Source organism: Quercus lobata, chromosome 10 (assembly GCF_001633185.2).
Source record: "Quercus lobata isolate SW786 chromosome 10, ValleyOak3.0 Primary Assembly, whole genome shotgun sequence".
NCBI lineage: Eukaryota > Viridiplantae > Streptophyta > Magnoliopsida > Fagales > Fagaceae > Quercus > Quercus lobata.
In genome coordinates, this window is record NC_044913.1 from 52,526,544 (window position 1) to 52,543,707 (window position 17,164).

The window sequence follows — 17,164 nt, forward strand, 5'->3', positions numbered from 1 at the left end:
ACTGCCCAATGAGAAAGACATATGGGACTTTTCAAACCCATAATTAATATCGTATATGGAAGCAACATGCTTTTATTGACTTATACATATATATGAATAGTTCACATGCATATCGTATTTGAAACAACATACTAATTTCTTACTACTGTGAGTTTAAACTTGAAACCACCAATTATTTCCTTTCTCACACTTTTTCTTTTAGGGTATGATATCAACTTATCACTGAACCAATGAATCTCAGGCATAGTAAACATTAACCTGAGTACGTAATTAAAACTGTGTTTTCTAAAGCAACTTCAAGAAGTAATGACTACTGACAGCTATAATGTCCCCTAAACCGTTACGATTGTCCTCTTCATTTTAATATTAAAGCCGTAAAGTAACGTTTAGACTTAGAAGGATTGCTATGGAATTTCAAGGATTACATATTATGATTGGGCTTGGAACTTAGAAACCACTTCTTGTTCCAAAATCCAAATAAAGGGGATAAACTGTTCGTAGCTTTGATGAGTTATAAAATAAGAATGCCGCATTGCCCCCCCCCCCCCCATTAAAAAAAGTCGTAAAAGGAAATTCATACCTACTAATTGCTTGGTGTGAGTTAAGCTATTGGTCAAATCAGTAGGGTCAAGCTTGATAAGATTGTGAATTTATATTTAAATATTTATGCCGTGGAGCATTTCACTTAATTAGTATTTTTTATATGGCTAGACCACGTTGGTTGACACAATAGTCACAAACACATTTAGCCCAAAAAGTGAAAAAGGTCTCAACACACACCCGGACTTTTCAACACCAGCCCATGGGCTGAAGAGTCACTCGTAGGCTCATAGCGAGTGCCTTCGGCTTCTTGCCTTCATTTCCAAACAAAAACAAATTAAAAACAATATACAAGACGGTCTTTGTTACAATATACAAGACTTCCCCAATGCAATCATTAGGAGAAAAAAAAAAGTTGTTTACATTTTTAACATTTATATACGCATTGATTTGTTGATTATAGATTAAATTTCTTTAATCTCTAATCCAGTTAATGAATTACCTTATTCACTCATTTTGATTTATTGATAGGATAATTATCTATAAATGTTAAATACTATGCCGAAATAGTTTTCTAGTTTCACTTTAGGTTCCATCACTTTTATGAATTGTAGAGCAAAACTTTCACTACACAATTCAATGCCCCGGATTCAATAGGACTCATAAATCATAACCTTATTAAGCATCAACATATACTGCAAATCGAGACCGAACCCCTTCTTCCGAAACTTTAGTACTATAGTTTATACAACCACCATAAGTTAGTCAATTTTTATTTTTAATACAATAATACTAGGAGTACTATAAATTTTATCATATAAATTTTATAAACCTATGTATGAAGATTTAAAAATAAAATAAAAAATTAATTAAATTCAAATGTAACTCTCCAAGATGAAGCACATGGGAGATGATGGAGATGTGGAAATTCTAGAAAAAGTGGATACAATACGCAAACAGTTGCGAGAAAAAGAAGGAGAACTTGAAGATTTAGAAGCTTTGAACCAAACATTAATAGTGAAGGAGCGCAAGAGCAATGATGAGCTGCAAGAAGCTCGAAAAGAATTAGTTAATGACCTGAAAGACTTAGCTAGTAGTGCTCATATCGGCGTTAAGAGAATGGGAGAACTTGACAGTAAACCATTCCATGAAGCAATGCAAAGAAAGTATAATGAGGAAGAAGCAGAAGACATAGCTTCAGAGCTATGCTCATTGTGGGAGGAATATCTGAAGGACCCTGACTGGCATCCTTTGAAAGATATTACAGTTGATGGGAACCATCAGCAAGTTATAGATGAAGAAGATGAGAAATTGAATGATCTGAGGAAAGAATTGGGTGATGAAGTTTACAAGGTTGTGACAGCAGCTTTAATGGAGATAAATGAATACAATCCTAGTGGGCGGTCTATAATATCAGAATTGTCGAACTATCCAGAGGGAAGAAGAGCTACACTTGAAGAGGGGGTCATGTTTATATTGAAGCAATGGAAAGTAGCTAAACGCAAAAGGGGAATGAGTTGAAGGAAATAATATATCTAAGTCCTCTAACGGAACAATGTAGTGGAATTTGGGAGACATGTCACAGAGAGATGGAATAAGCTGCCCGCTTACATGATGGTGGTGGGTGTTCAAGGCATGTGTTCTCTGTAATTTACTGTGTTTCATATCGGAGGGATGTTCTCTACAAGTCTCCATTGAACAACTTGTTGAAAGCAACTGCATAGTTAGCATTCTTCTTGTTCAATCGATGGGAAACTTGATGGAAAATCTATTTGAAAATACAGTGTAGCCTTCAATCTAAAACTTGTGTTCTAAAATGAACTTATTTTCTTCCCCAAAAAAGTAAAAATAAAATTAAAATCTATCAAAAAAAAAATTAAAAATTTATTTATTATACTGTAAATATAGTACCATTTGCATTCATTGTGATTTTATATAAACATTTAATTGTAAAATTGGTAGTAGTTTCAATATTTTTGTTTACATTTTGCAGAAGTTCGTTTACACTCGTCTTATATACAAATTCCCAAATAACAGTGACTTTACTCATAGTTTCACCTTCTCAAGAACCTTGACCATGACTCCATCATGCGATTGTACACCTCTTGGGTTGATATCAATCGTAGAACGTTCAACTTCATCTCCGAAATGTTCACTTCCGGAACACTCAAGAGAGTAAGTAATCACATGACCTTATTCTATTTTCCTCTATTTTTGTTTTAGAAGGCGTTCGTTTAGAGGGTTTGTATTACCAAACTGTTAATTTTCAAGTGTAACTTTTCAAAGGCAACTCTTCATTACATACATAAATGGTGTTTCATATTCATTTATGAAGGAAAATGAAAGTTATATGTCTTTTACAGCATAAACAATGTTTAATACCATAGGAGAAAAAAATCACAAGATTCTTTCAAGATTGCTAGTTGTAGAATTGGGGATTAGTTGTATACTGAAGGTGATTTTCCTGGAACCCTATAGCAAGCTCATTCAAGTGGGGGCAAATATAATCTTAAAGCTAACACATTAAGTTGTCCCTCTAACAACTTTAACTTGGTTCGGTGTTTTGGAAACTGAGTGCACCTACATCCATAGGTAATACCAACTAAAAATATCTACTATTATTCACTCCTCACATTATATTCAACAAACCCATATCATCATGCACATCTGATCACAATATTAGTTAGTTTGATTGAAGCCATTACTTGAATCATTCTAAGACTTTACTGCTCTTCATATTAGCTGCATTTCAAGGCATTGAGTAACAATAACGCATAGTACCATTTTTCTATAACTTTCTATACGCTAGTTGGGCATGATACAGCAGCAGCCAAAGTTCAAATACATTTATTATAAGGAATAATAGTAAAATTAATAAATAAGACAATATTAATCACAGATCGCTAAAAAATCACTAAATGCACCGTTTTGCCTTTCATTTCAACAGCACGTTTCACACACAAAAGAGCCTACAAATAGAATTCTCACACACAATTGATTGTGAATACTATAATGAGCTTGAGAATATCTAACAAGCAAACAAAAGAAACAAAGATGAGTAGAAAGAAAAATAGGTACAATGGGCATTAAAATATATATTCCTAAGATCAAAATCATTGTTTTTTTTTTTTAGGGAAAAAAAAAAAGAAAAAGAAAAAAGAGAGAGACTAAGAGAGTTTTTGAAGAAAAAAGAGAAAAAAGAAAATAAAACTATGAAAGATAACATATATATATATATATATGTGTGTGTGTGTGTGTATGAGATGACAGAAAAGATTATCAATATCATCAGTAAACCACAAGTCTATTTTTATTTTTAGTTTTTTATAGGAAGATTGTGAATTCTTTATTCATGACAAGTACGATGGATTAAATCATGAGCCAAAGCTTGCTCAATAAAAGGGAAAAAAGTACAAATAGAAGATTGAAGGAAAAAAAAAAAAAAAAAAAAAAAAAAAAAAACTATAGCTACTATAGCTATAGTGCCACTTGATACTATAGCTACTGTTCAAAACTAGGAAAAAAGAAAAAGAAAAAAAAAAAAAAAGAAAAGAGACAAAGTGGCTCACTAAACCCAAATGGCACTATAGAGGCATTGCATTTTTTTTATTTTTTATTTTTTATTTATTTTTATTATTATTATTATTTTTTATATAGTTAATAGAAATAGATACTTCTCACTCCCTCTAATTTTCACTAAGCACAAAAACTCCACAAACTGAGTTACAAACACGTGCGCTAAACTCTTGTGCCCATTCTATGGGCCAATACACACATATTGTTCCACTGTTGCTTCACCAAATGTCTTCCCTTCTACATTGACACCATTAGCAATCTAACCATTACTAAACTTTTGGTGGGGTTGCCTTTCTGTCTCTTCTTTTCTACAATGTTAGTGCCTTTGAGTTTGATAGGTAATAATTTTTCTCAATCCTCCTCCTGCTTCTAGGTTCCCAAATCTAAGAATTCTAGTACTTTAATATATATATATATATATATATATATATATATATATATATATATATTCTGTTTAGATATGGAAAATGAGATACATGGATATAAGAGCAACCACAATCTTGCAAAATACAAACAGTAAGTAATTTTTCACATTTTGACCAAAAAACGACCAACATTTGTGGGTGTAAAATTGTGCATAAATGCACAATTGCTACAATAACCGTGCATATATGCATAGTTATTGTAGCTTTGCATATTATTATTTTATTAATTTCCCAATTTGGCTCCCTTTTTTCTCTCTCTTCTTGCTTTGAAACAAACTCTGAAATGAACTCGGACTTTTCTTTTCTCCCTCATATTCTTACTCTTCCGTTACAGACTCACACCAGTCAAGAAAGTATCACCCAAATACAAAAACCCCAAAACTAAAATTAACAATAACCTATTAAGTGGGCCATGTGTACCACCATGGAAATCTTAGGGGCATGGTCAAAAAAATTGTTTGGGCGTATTATTCAAGCCTATTTTCAATCTTTATCAAGCCCATTATTTGTACTAAGCTTATTTATCAAAAAAGACAAAAAATAAAATTTAAGCTTGGCTCTTTAATAAATAAATAGACATAAACAAGAGATTTTTATCAACCAAATCCCAGCTAGTTACGTTCACAACAATTTGGGGAAAATAGGTATTTACTCTCACAACAATTTGATAGCCATTTACCCCTAATTTGAAAAGTATGTAGTAAAATGCATATGTTTTGAAGTTATTTACCAAAATGCGGCTATTTTGAAACTTGGTGTAAAACTTAATATCTTCAAAAAAATTTAACTAGCAAAATATGCATGAAAGTTTTACCTGTAACTCGATTTTGTTAAAATTAAGTTTAAAAAATAGGGGCATTTTGTTAAATAGTTTCAAAATAAGAGTAATTTGCTGCATAGTTTGTAAATTAAGAGCAAATGCCCATTTTCCCCCAACAATTTTGGGGTCTACTTTTTCTTTAGTGTAGATTCAAAAGTTCCCCTTGCTAGTTTATCAAATAAGCCAAAAAATAAAATTTAAGCTTGGTTTCTTAATAAACAAACAAACACAAAAGAGATTTTTATCAACCAAATCCTACATATTTACATTCACACCATAAATTTGGGGTCTACTTTTCCCTAGTGTACATTTGAAAGTCTCTCTCGTTCAAGGTTGCTTTTCCTTTTGTATGTTCCACAAGTAGAGAGCTTGGGTGCCCTACACTCATTGGGTATCTTCAATTGATGTATTCTTCTAGATTTTATTTATTTAATAAATTGGTAATCTATTTGATAATAGCTTTGCAGCTTAATTGGCAAATTGTGAGGTTTCCAACACATGGTTTTTGAGAACCTCATGAAGCTATACAGAAGAATTAAAACTCTATTGGTGTTTTTGTAACTTATCCAAACCCTATGAGGTGGTTTTGCATTTTAACCTTCCTTAAAAAGAAACATTTCCATGTCCAATGTTAACCCCACTAAACTTTAAGGGGAAATAGGGCCATAAAGGAGGTATGGTGTTAATTATTTTTAGAATTAGAGAGAACAATGTTATTTCCTAAAGATTGAGTATAATAGCTAGGTGTTGTTCTTGTCATTCGGCTTAAATTTTTAATATTATTGAAAATATGTTTTTAAGGTATTCATTAACAAAATCGTATAAAATACAATTATTTTAAATATGGCAGTAAAGTCATTCTTATAACACATCCTTCCTTTTGGGATTAAAAATGGATGGCTTGAGATTAAAAAAAAGGTTAAGTAAAATGTCACAAAATCTCAAGAAACTAGATTCCCAGATGTCCCCCACACCAGGCCACTATTTATGAAAAAACTCAAAACCCAGCTGTGAAATCGTACTTAAGATTAGTCCAGTTCAAGAAGACAGAGAACACAACCCAATATTTGCACTAATCCCATTAGATGACCTGAACAAAACCATAAAACACAGGCACAAAAACTGTCCCACAACCATTTTAACTATATATATAATGTGCTTCCATCAAAGTGAATTAAAGAAGAATATCTAATTACATAAATTTAGAAAACAAACAAATCTTGATAATGTTTTCATTATTCTTATAGCTGGGTTTGAGTAACTGTATGACCTCATAACAGAGAATGCATGATGCAAAGCAATGCTTGATAAATTTATTTGTGAGGAAATTGGTGATGGTGGGTTTGGTAACATGTATAAATGGAACATTAATCATGGGGTTAGGTCCTACGCACTCCCAACTGTTGGTGTTAAGGAAAGCCATAGTTGTGGGAAGTTCAATATCCTTAATCCATGAATATATTCTTCCATGCAAATCCTTAGCAACTATATCCAGGTCTTAGATATGGAGAGCATCTCTTAAGAGACACAAGCATATACAGTATCAGCGCTCATGTTAATATACAAAAAAAATACCCACTTATAGGTATCTCCCAAAGTCTCAAGTGCAAAGAATGTGGGTTCAGGCCAAGGAATTAATCAATAATATGGATTTTTCACATCTGACTTGAGCTGTTGACGGTAAAATCCAGTTGATTCAGCATGTTGTTTAACACACACACAGAATGCAACCCTGCTCAAGTAAAGTGTAGTATAAACAAAGAGCAAAATTTCTTTAAACAATAGCTCTTTTCTGTAATAAGAAAAGAAAAAAGGTTTATTTACAGTCTATAGCACAAATCCAGATCAGCTATTTGCTTTATCCCGAAGAAGTGCTCAACCTAGAAGATGGACAGAAAATTGCACTTTGTAATCAGTGCAAGCAATACGGAAAGACAGAATAAAATTAACGATACATAAACCCAGATGGAATGCTATTGAGCAGAACGCATGATTCTTAACCTCTTTCTTTTTCATAGGAAAATCAGCAGTGTTGAAAAGGATGCAAATGCATACCTCTAGTGACCTATTCTCTAACTTTTAGAAATGTGAAGAGGTATTTTTAGCTTGTAATATTCACGAATCTACAAGTTGTCAGGATTGATATTAGTAAACTAAGAATTTTTTTTTTTGATAAGTGAAAAAATAAAAATAAAAAATAACCACGTATTCCCTTTTTTTTAGTTGGTAAGTTACAACCACACCCAGTAGGTGTTAAAAGTTAAACCTCAACCAAATCCTCCAGCTGTCTCTTACATTGGAAGAAGGTGCCATTTGAGCCAGAGCTAGGGCTCATTAGCAGCATTCTCCTGTTGTACACTGGGCATCTCTTGATTTTTATTTTTATTCTTTTCCCCATGAAGCAAGTCTCGTGAAATCATTTACTAAAAGAAAACTACAACCACCACCACTAAAACCGTACTAATATATGAAACTTAGAAGGCTGGGTACATACTTTTTTATTTTCATGGATATAATAAAATCAAGGATAATATCACAAAATAGTATTAAGATGTTACTGACCTTTCTATCACCAAGCATTGGTGTCAAGCCCCCAGGGAAGTCCTTCTCAACAGTAGCAAAACCACTTCTAGGATCACTCGTTTGCCTGGTAAAAAAATACACACAAAAAAGAAAGAATAAATATACCAAGTAAACAGAGGTTAAAAATTAAAAAATGTTTTTTAGACCATACAGCTACAGACTACTCATGCTTCACTAATTCAAAGCTTTGATTAAGAAGAAAGCCTTCGTTGGAGCAATGCAAAACATAAGATGTGTTTATCAACCAAATATAAATACGAAAATCATTGCGTTCATTGGAATAGCAATAGCCTTATTCGTTTGAGAGCAAAACATGCTCAGGGTGTTGAGCATTATGCTACCTAGATTAAAGTGAACTTTTGTTTGCTAGAACACGCTCTCTCAAAACGATGTATACTCTTTCAATTAATTTTTAAAATGTCCAATTTCCTATCCAAAAGAAAAAGAAAGAAAAAAAAAATCATACTTTTTCACACACACACACATATATATATATATATAACATTAATTTTTTAAGATTTAGTATATTTTTAGAATCATAATTTTATATGACAAGAAATTCATACTTCATTCCATCTCGTCAACCATTACCAACATCATCAATTCATCAAATGTTTGTTCAGAGCCGAAATTGAACATTCCCTATTAATATAGTTTCTTTTTCTATATTTGATTTATATAAATAAAAGTCCAACTGACTGATCAACTCCCATATTCGTTTTTTTCCTCACTTCAATTACCTAGCAGCCACGCAATGGCTTGCAAGAACAAGCTTTCCTTTATACCATAGTAATTAACGGAAATTCAACAACAAGGATAAAGATTATTGCACAAGAAACCACATAATTGATATCCAAAACTTAACCTTATGATGATCTTCTAGCAGGTATTGACACCAAATTCATGCAAACTAGAGAGAGAGAGAGAGAGAGTACATACGCTTTTTACCACCGACAGCCTTGTGAACCAGCCTTCTCGGCGATGGGCTCGGCGGCGTTGGGTATGGGTTCGGCCTTGTCAGCGTTGGGGTCGTCGGCGCTGGGCTGGTCTCTCGGCGTCGGCGTCGGCGTCGGCGAAGTTTTTTATGGAAGGATTTATCTGACGAAAGAAAAAAAATTAGGGTTTATCTGGAGATCGGATGGAGGGTGAGGGTTGAGATCGGATGGAGGGTGAGGGTTGAGGTCGGAGATGGAGGGTAAGGGCTTCAGAGATGGAGGCTTGAGAGATGGAGGCTTGAGATCGGACGGAAGTGATGAGGGTGAGATCGGATGGAGCGTAGAGATGGAGGTGATGAGGGGTCAGATCGGATGGAGGTGATGAGGGCTTCAGAGATGGAGGTGATGAGATGGAGGCTTGAGATCGGACGGAGGTGATGAGGGTCAGATCGGATGGAGCGTAGAGATGGAGGTGATGAGGGTTGGAGAGATCGGATGGAGGTGATGAGGGCTTCAGAGATGGAGGTGATGAGATGGAGGCTTGAGATCGGACGGAGGTGATGAGGGTCAGATCGGATGGAGCGTAGAGATGGAGGTGATGAGGGTTGGAGAGATCGGATGGAGGTGATGAGGGCTTCAGAGATCGGGTGGAGGGTAGCTGATGGGTTGGAGAGATTTTTATTATTAATATTTATACTTCCCCTAAAGCCGCGTTTTTAACATGCGGCTATAGGGGAAATCTGAAGCCCCGTTTCTTAACCGTGGCCCCATCCTGAACTAGAGCCGCGTTTTTAACACGCGGCTTCAGAACCAGCTCTTAGGCCGCGTTTTACGTTTAAGAAAACGCGGCCTCAGAACAGAACTAGAGCCGCGTTTTAAACACGCGGCTTCAGACAAGTCCTTAGGCCGCGTTTATATCTCAAAAAAACGCGGCCTCAGAACCTGTCTATGGCCCCGCGTAAAAAACGCGACCTTAAGGTTCTGTGAAGCCGCGTTTTCTTAAACGGGGCTTTAGGCTCAACCTTGGGCCGCATTTTAAAAATGCGGCCACAGTAAAAGAAGACAAAGAAAAAAAAAAAAAAGAGTTTGGGAAAAAATAAAATGCGGAAGTCCTTAGGCCGCGTTTTTATCTCAACAAAACGCGGCCTCAGAACCTGCCTATGGCCCCGCGTATGAAACGCGGCCTTAAGGGAGGTCTTGGGCCACATTTTCAAAAACGGGGCTTTTGCCTGACCTTGGGCCGCGTTTTTTATGGCCGCGGGTTAAAAAACGCGGCCCAAGGCCCCCGCGTTTTGTAGTGCTCATACACATATTTTAAATAAAAAATAAATAAAATAAAAAGTAATGATTGTCTCATACACGTATTCACATCTTAGTACACACTTACTTTCCTCAAGGCGTTTTTTTTTTTTTTTTTTCCCAGGAATCTGTAAATCAAAGGAGTGCAACAATGTTTCAAAGGTCAAAGTCCTGCCCCGTCAAAGTAAGATACTTGGCATATATATATGTCTGGAATATTTTCCATATCCTTAAATTAAAATATGTTAAAACTGTGTGACCGTACATGCCAATATTAAGACATACAACGCTGCAGTTGCAAGGCTAGGGGCAGCAAAAATTCTGTGGCTCCCAGTCTCACGGCAGTTGTCCAGCGTCATCCTCTCAAAAATCTTGCATTCCTGGCACCTAGTAATTCTCCTGACTATTATTTTTCTACATGTTGCACAGTTTGGAGATAATAAAATTGCATTCCCTCATAATCGTCCCGCGGAATTTCGAAAATTCTTAGGAGAACATTATATCAAACCAAAGAGTTTTCTATTTGGTTTATTGCAGTGGGAGGAGGAAGCCTATAATTCCCGTAAAGAACGATTTGTTTGTGTCATGAAAAAAACATCCCAACACCATATGGTAGTGGACACACTCATTGCAACCGTGACTTTTACAGCTGGTATTACCATGCCTGGGGGTTTCATAGGTCAAGAAGGCCCACACTCAGGCTCTCCAGTTCTGATCAGAAATACTGCTTTCAAAGCATTTATTATTACAAATACCATAGCCATGGTGCAATCTTGTTCTGCTGCCTTTTTCCACCTATTCATGCCACTATTGTTTGACGAGCAGAACCTTGGAGACTTTTCTTTCCTACTGGCCACACTGGCCTTCTTCGCTTCCATATCTTCCATGGGAACAATGATGGTGGCATTTGTTTTGGGCACATACGCTGTGTTAATGCATTCCTGGGGTCTTGCCGTTGCCAATTCTGTCATCGGATTGTTCTACTTCATCCCCGTCTTTTTCATATGTATCGGATGTTTAAATTATTTCCTCGAAATATTGAGAGTGGGTTCGTTTTGGATTTTAGACAGGTTGTGCAAATTCAGGAATTTCCTTGGTGATGCTCTTGAGAAGTGGATGAGAAGTAGTAGGAATTTCCTTCCACAAAGAAGTAGTATGAGAAGTATATTGCCACGTGCTTCTTTGTCGTCGTAGACGGAAATTTTCATTTCCAGTGAAGCATCCGGAGACTGTTACGAACTTGGTACAACTGTTTTAGTTATTGCATCCTCATGCTTTGATTAATTTTTCAAATCGTTCCTTGTAAGACTATTTAAATTCTGTTGACTCAGAGTGACTATTTAATAAGAATAATTTTGATTATCAAATGTTTGAGCAACTATGAGTAATTTTATAATTAATTAATGGGTCATGCTAACGAGTGCCCTTAAGACACTCATTAACAATCTATTTTAGGAAAATTTTGACACCACTTTTATGGGAAATGGAAAAAACTGTCAAAATATTAATTTTTTTTTTTTCATTTCCCATAAAAAATTTTCTTTAAATGGATTATTAACCAGTACCTTAAGGACACTCGTTAGCATTTTCCTTAATTAATTGACAAATGCTGTAACATAGGCAGGTGTATATATGATCCGATGCCACCCCTCCATAAATGCAGGAAAATAGTTTAGGCTAGTTAGCTAATTACCGAGTCAATCTATCATATATTATACAATATATATACATTTGTCAGAGTTCTTTATTATATATGTCTCTATGGTATGGTATCCATATAGTTAGTGTTGTGAAAGCAGAAGTTTCAATACCAGTTTGGGGTAGAAAAATACCTCTGGATGTCACTCTCACATGAGATTAATTGTGAAAATATTATAACTTTAAAAACCTCCAAAAAAAAATTATAAAAACAAAGAGAGCTTAAAAATAAATTAGACACGCACAACAGAACACCAATTAAAGCTTTACGTGGTTCCTGTTTAGCTTACTTTCATGGATAGCAATGAGAATAAGAAGAAATTTTGTTATGTCTATGAGGGAAATTTTGTCAAGTGATGGGCACATGATCAACTTATAGAAATTCTAGGACACATTTTTTATTCAAATTACATTTTTCTAATTTATATTCCACATCATTAATTAATCACACAAAAAAAGTATCGACCAAATCTATTAATAATAACAAATCATAAAAATCCTATTGATTTTTTTTTTTTTTGGTCCAGGGTGGGAAGTTATTAAGGAAAATAATAATAATAAATATTCAAAAAGTTTGTTGATAAGTACTTACTGAAAGAATGTGTAATGGAAGATCATGAAATTTGTTCAAGAAAAGTCAAACTTCTTGTAATTTTTACTGATGCTCATCAAAAATAACAATCCTTATAATATTAATAAACATATTGATAATCCAAATTTAATCTTTTCGTATAAATATAAATATTGGAAAAAGATAGGACTTCACATATATATATATAGATATAGATATATATATATATATATATATATATATATTCTTTTTTACAGTTTTCACACAAAAATTTATTCCCCCTTGACCTAGAAGGAAGGGTTTTTCTTGATGAATTATTTTTTTAAAAATGCTTTTATAGTTAGATTTTATATTTAATTTGTTTAGTGTTAGATTGCTATATTCAAAAAGACGATAAATTCTAATTAGGTTAAACTAATATAGTTTTGCACTATTTGTAATTTTAAAAATCGAAAGTGAGATTTTTTTTAATGATGACATTAAAAAAAATGTGAATTTTTAAAAACTTTATGTGACAAAATTAAAAGATGCCAATAAAAGGTTAAAACCTTTTTATGTTATGTATATATATCTCATAAATTATTCATATCACACATTTTTTTATAACAAATATAGCTTCTAAAACAATTTTTTTTTTTTTTTTTTTTTTTTTAATTTGGTGGCTTAGCTTTTTTTTTTTTTTTGATACCAGCTGAATAACATTAAACACAAAGGAGGATACAAAGTTAAGCCTTAGCAGGCTAGTTCAGGTTACAAAATGACCAGGACAATTAGCAGCTATTGATGCTATGTTAAGTACATTTGTCATGACTAGTCTAGGAACAAAATGGACAAAAATACACAAGCTTTGCTGCTTTAAATGCCAAAGGTCAGAAAGGAGAGCTTGATCTTGCCACGAGGGTTTGCTGGACAGGTTGCAGATTTGGACTAGTTTTTTATGGTTGCACAGAACAAGCATTCTGCAGAAACCATGATCCTTGGCTATGAAAAGGGCTTCCACCATTGCCTCCTGAGTCACCATATATACTGCTTGTCTACTACTATTGGCTGCACCTCTGAACAAAGTGATCCCTTCCATAGTAGTAGCTTCAAAAGCATAGCCATATCTCCTAGTTCTTCTATTGGTGGCTTAGCTAATTGGTAGCTACTAGCTAGTAAAAGATAGTCATCATGGAACATCTACAACAATACTTTTTTTTTATGGGAATACCAAGACTTTATTGCATATTATAAATAAAAATTACATCATAGAGAAGAGTTTGTTCTAAGAAACAATGATTTTCTTCCATCCAAATAGAGAAGTCAATAATGCCCATGGCATGTTTAGCTAATAGATGAGTTGGTCTATTGCCTTGACAACATACATGAGAGAACGAAACTCCACTAAACTCCCCACACAATTCCTGCATGCATGAGACGAGTGAATCCACCGACGAAGAAGATGGATACCAGCCTTGATAATGCCCTCTGAATGATGATGGATTCAGATGGAATCACCTTCCAAAATGATGTCCTGCACCCCGATATACTTTGCGAACTGTAGACCTGTTTCGAAAGCCTTAGCTTCAGCTTCCACCGCTCATAGAGGAGCGTTTATACGCTTGCTCAGAGCTGCAACAACACGTCCCAGATCATCCCGGACCACCACAACAGTACATTTTGGTATAAATAAGTGATACTCTTTCAACCATATCTCAACGGTAGTAGAAGTCCCCAGAAAATTATTGTTTCACAAAGCCCGTAATTAATTTACACAGTGTGTATACCAAGTTCGTATATAGGGAGAGCACTGAGACAATCACTGTCCAAAGCTAAAGTATGCATTGCCCTATTGTTTTATCGTTTGGCCTAACTAAAAGACACACTATTGATGTGCTTTGTTGTCCTTAGCATTTTCTAGCAGATGCCCCAATCAGTGGCAACTCCAAGAATTTTTCCTAGGTGTTCCTTAAGAAACATAATTTTTCCCAGTAGCGACACCAAGAATTTTTCCCAAATGTATTGTTGTTTAGTTGTTTCATTAATTTGTTTGTCTTTTATAAACTATAATTTGTTATAATGTTGTTTCATTAATTATAAAATTATTAATTGTTGTTTAGCCTAACATAATTTAATTTGTTTGTCTTTTATAATGTATTGATTAATTAAATTATTAATTATTGTTTATTAGTTGCTTTCCCCAATTAATTATTAGTTAATTAATATCTCAAACAAACAAAATTAATTAGTTCAACTAATTACTATGGTTGTTTGATACTTGGAATATCACACTATTACTTTTTTTTTTTTTTTTTAAAGTCAATAAATTGTGCAGCACAAAAATATTTAGGCTGTATAGCTTAAGTTCAAGTCTAAAAAAGAGTGATTTATTACATATTTTATGACCATTAGTTGAACTAATCAACTAGCACACAGTACATAGCCATATTTATTAATTATTAGTTGCACACTTGCACTAGTACTAACACACAACACACTTGCACTACCCGGCCCCATGCCCCCATCCACCCCCAATTCAACAGACAAGCCCCAATGCCCCATAGCCCCTAATCACAAGACTAGACCCAATTAGATAAAGCTAATTTATTGCATCTCCCCCAAAGACACCAACACTAAAAGACAATTAATAACCTCACCAGTCACCAACACCAACACCAACACCAACATTGGATAAAGCCAAAAACACTGTCTAAGATAATATAACTTGATTCTTGACTAGTCTTCAAATGACAAAAGCAAAAGAAACTTGGGAACTAAACTACACTTGCCTAGTTGCCCACCAAAACAGTCAAAGCTTTTTTTTTTAGAGAAACCATATGGGAGACTCTAATTATGCTCCATCAGCAACCAGATACACAGAGTAAAACAGGGTAAATATTAATAAAGAGAGACTAAGATGAAGAGAGAGAGAGAGAGACTGAGACAGAGATGAAATACCTCTTGAGGGAGCAGGGGGGCCTGAGGCTGAGGGGCGGTGCCGTCGGGCACAGTGGCGAGGCGAGGAAGACCGATCGGGTAGCACGTCGTCAAGATGTAGCTTCCGTTTGAATGGGAGATCATGTTTGAGGCTGGCCCGATCTGGCGATCCGTGATCTCCTTCTCCGTCAGACGCGCCTGTTTCGTTGGTTGTTGGTTGTTGGTTGTTGGTTGTTGCGTGACTTGCGTCTATGAAGTGTTTGAGGCCCGATCTAATTTCAGTATATTAGGTTAGGTTTTTTTTTTTTTTTTTTTTTTTTTTTGAGAATCCATGGGTTACTGGGTTTGCTACCCTCTGTTGGGCTTGATGTTGGGCTTGCCATCCGTTTTTTTTTTTTTTTTTTTGAGAATCCGTGGGCTTGCTGCTTGCTCTGTTACAATTTTTTTTTTTTTTTTCAGATTTTAATTCAAAATTTTTTTGGGTTTTTTTTTTTTTTTGCTTGAAAGTAGAACAAATAAAATATTTTTTTTTGTTAGGGTGTTCCTAATTTTTTTTTAAGGGTAAACAAATAAAAAAATTTAATTATTATATATAATTTTTTTTTTTCGGTTCAGGGTGTTCCTGTGAACACCCTGGGACTAACGTGGCGTCGCCACTGGCCCCAACCTATAAAAACATGGTTTGGAGAATTTCATCGCTTCTATCATGAACTCTCTCGCTCAAAACTAGTATATATGATGCATACAAGTATCTCACGAAATGTACAACCTTCATCAAAGATGTTGCTTTTGCGATTCTAGTGTCAATATGTTCTTTTAACCTCTCACTAAGTACACCAAGGACAAGAAACCCACACCCATGGCATTATATCCTTTCAATTGCACTCCATCAAAGCTGACTCTAAAGGCTCATGTCATACACAATGTGCTACGTTTTGTAACATATCCGCAGAGGTCTGTAAATCAATAAATATATATATATATATATATATATATATATATATAGACACACACACTTCGCAGCATACGGTGTAGCCTTTTTTGGAAGCAGTAGAGCCGCCATCATCTCTCCCACGCGATGGGCCTTGATTATTCTACATTTTCCAACTGATCATCACTAGAATGCAGTTCTCAAAAACTACAATTGTAAACTCAATATTGTGTGCTGCTGTGGTGAATTGCATTGCGCTTGTTCTCCACACATCAATGGCAAATGGTTAGTGTCGAAATGCATGAGAGATAATTTCCACCTCATTATAACACATTTTGTACTTGCAATGATCTTTGTAGTATATAGAGAGACTTTTGTTGGAAGAATTCCATTATGAACACATGAAGGTTCGAATTTTATTGCGTACTTATAAGTTGCCAAATTCCAATCCACTTTCTTCTACCTAGTAATGCAGTGGAACTCTTACCCATTGTATTTAGCTACCTTTCCTCTATCATAAAATATTAAGCACTATTAACGGTAAACATTTTTTTAGCCGTGCCAATCCAAATCAATGTCTCCGTTAGCTGCCAGTAACTCATGGCTTTAGATCAACAGTGCTTCACAATGGCCAAAGGCTTCTCCAATCAAATCCATACATCAGTGATATGCCTCGTGATTAATAAGACTAGTAGCCTAGGCATCCTCTGAGACCACATGACAAGGAGACATTATCTTGAAAGTGGTAAGTTGTGATATCCATCATCTTAGATTGTTAAATTCCACCCTTGGATTACTCCTTAAGATGGTTAGAATCCACCCTTGGATTACACCTCCAAGGGATTACACCATGAATTAATGGTTAAAATC

General features: G+C 34.8%; 1 protein-coding gene and 1 long non-coding RNA gene across 3 annotated transcripts in view; one reads left to right on the forward strand and one right to left on the reverse strand.

The window, feature by feature from the left end:
• Window positions 1–11,520, forward strand: part of LOC115965859 (ankyrin repeat-containing protein At5g02620-like) — a 48,086-nt gene extending 36,566 nt beyond the window's left edge. The window contains exons 3-4 of one of the 2 annotated variants that reach the window (XM_031085147.1): window positions 10,303–10,362; window positions 10,608–11,520. In XM_031085147.1, the coding sequence (XP_030941007.1) occupies window positions 10,303–10,362; window positions 10,608–11,372 (825 nt within the window). In that variant the 3' untranslated portion in view covers window positions 11,373–11,520. Of the gene's footprint in view, window positions 1–10,302; window positions 10,363–10,473 lie in introns of both variants that reach the window. The other variant, XM_031085148.1, reaches the window with a different exon arrangement.
• Window positions 6,936–9,005, reverse strand: LOC115965861. Its single transcript, XR_004086211.1, has 3 exons — window positions 8,884–9,005; window positions 7,924–8,008; window positions 6,936–7,241 (listed from the first exon to the last, which is right to left on the reverse strand). It is a non-coding gene; the product is annotated as an uncharacterized LOC115965861 (long non-coding RNA).
• Window positions 11,521–17,164: the final 5,644 nt, after the last annotated feature.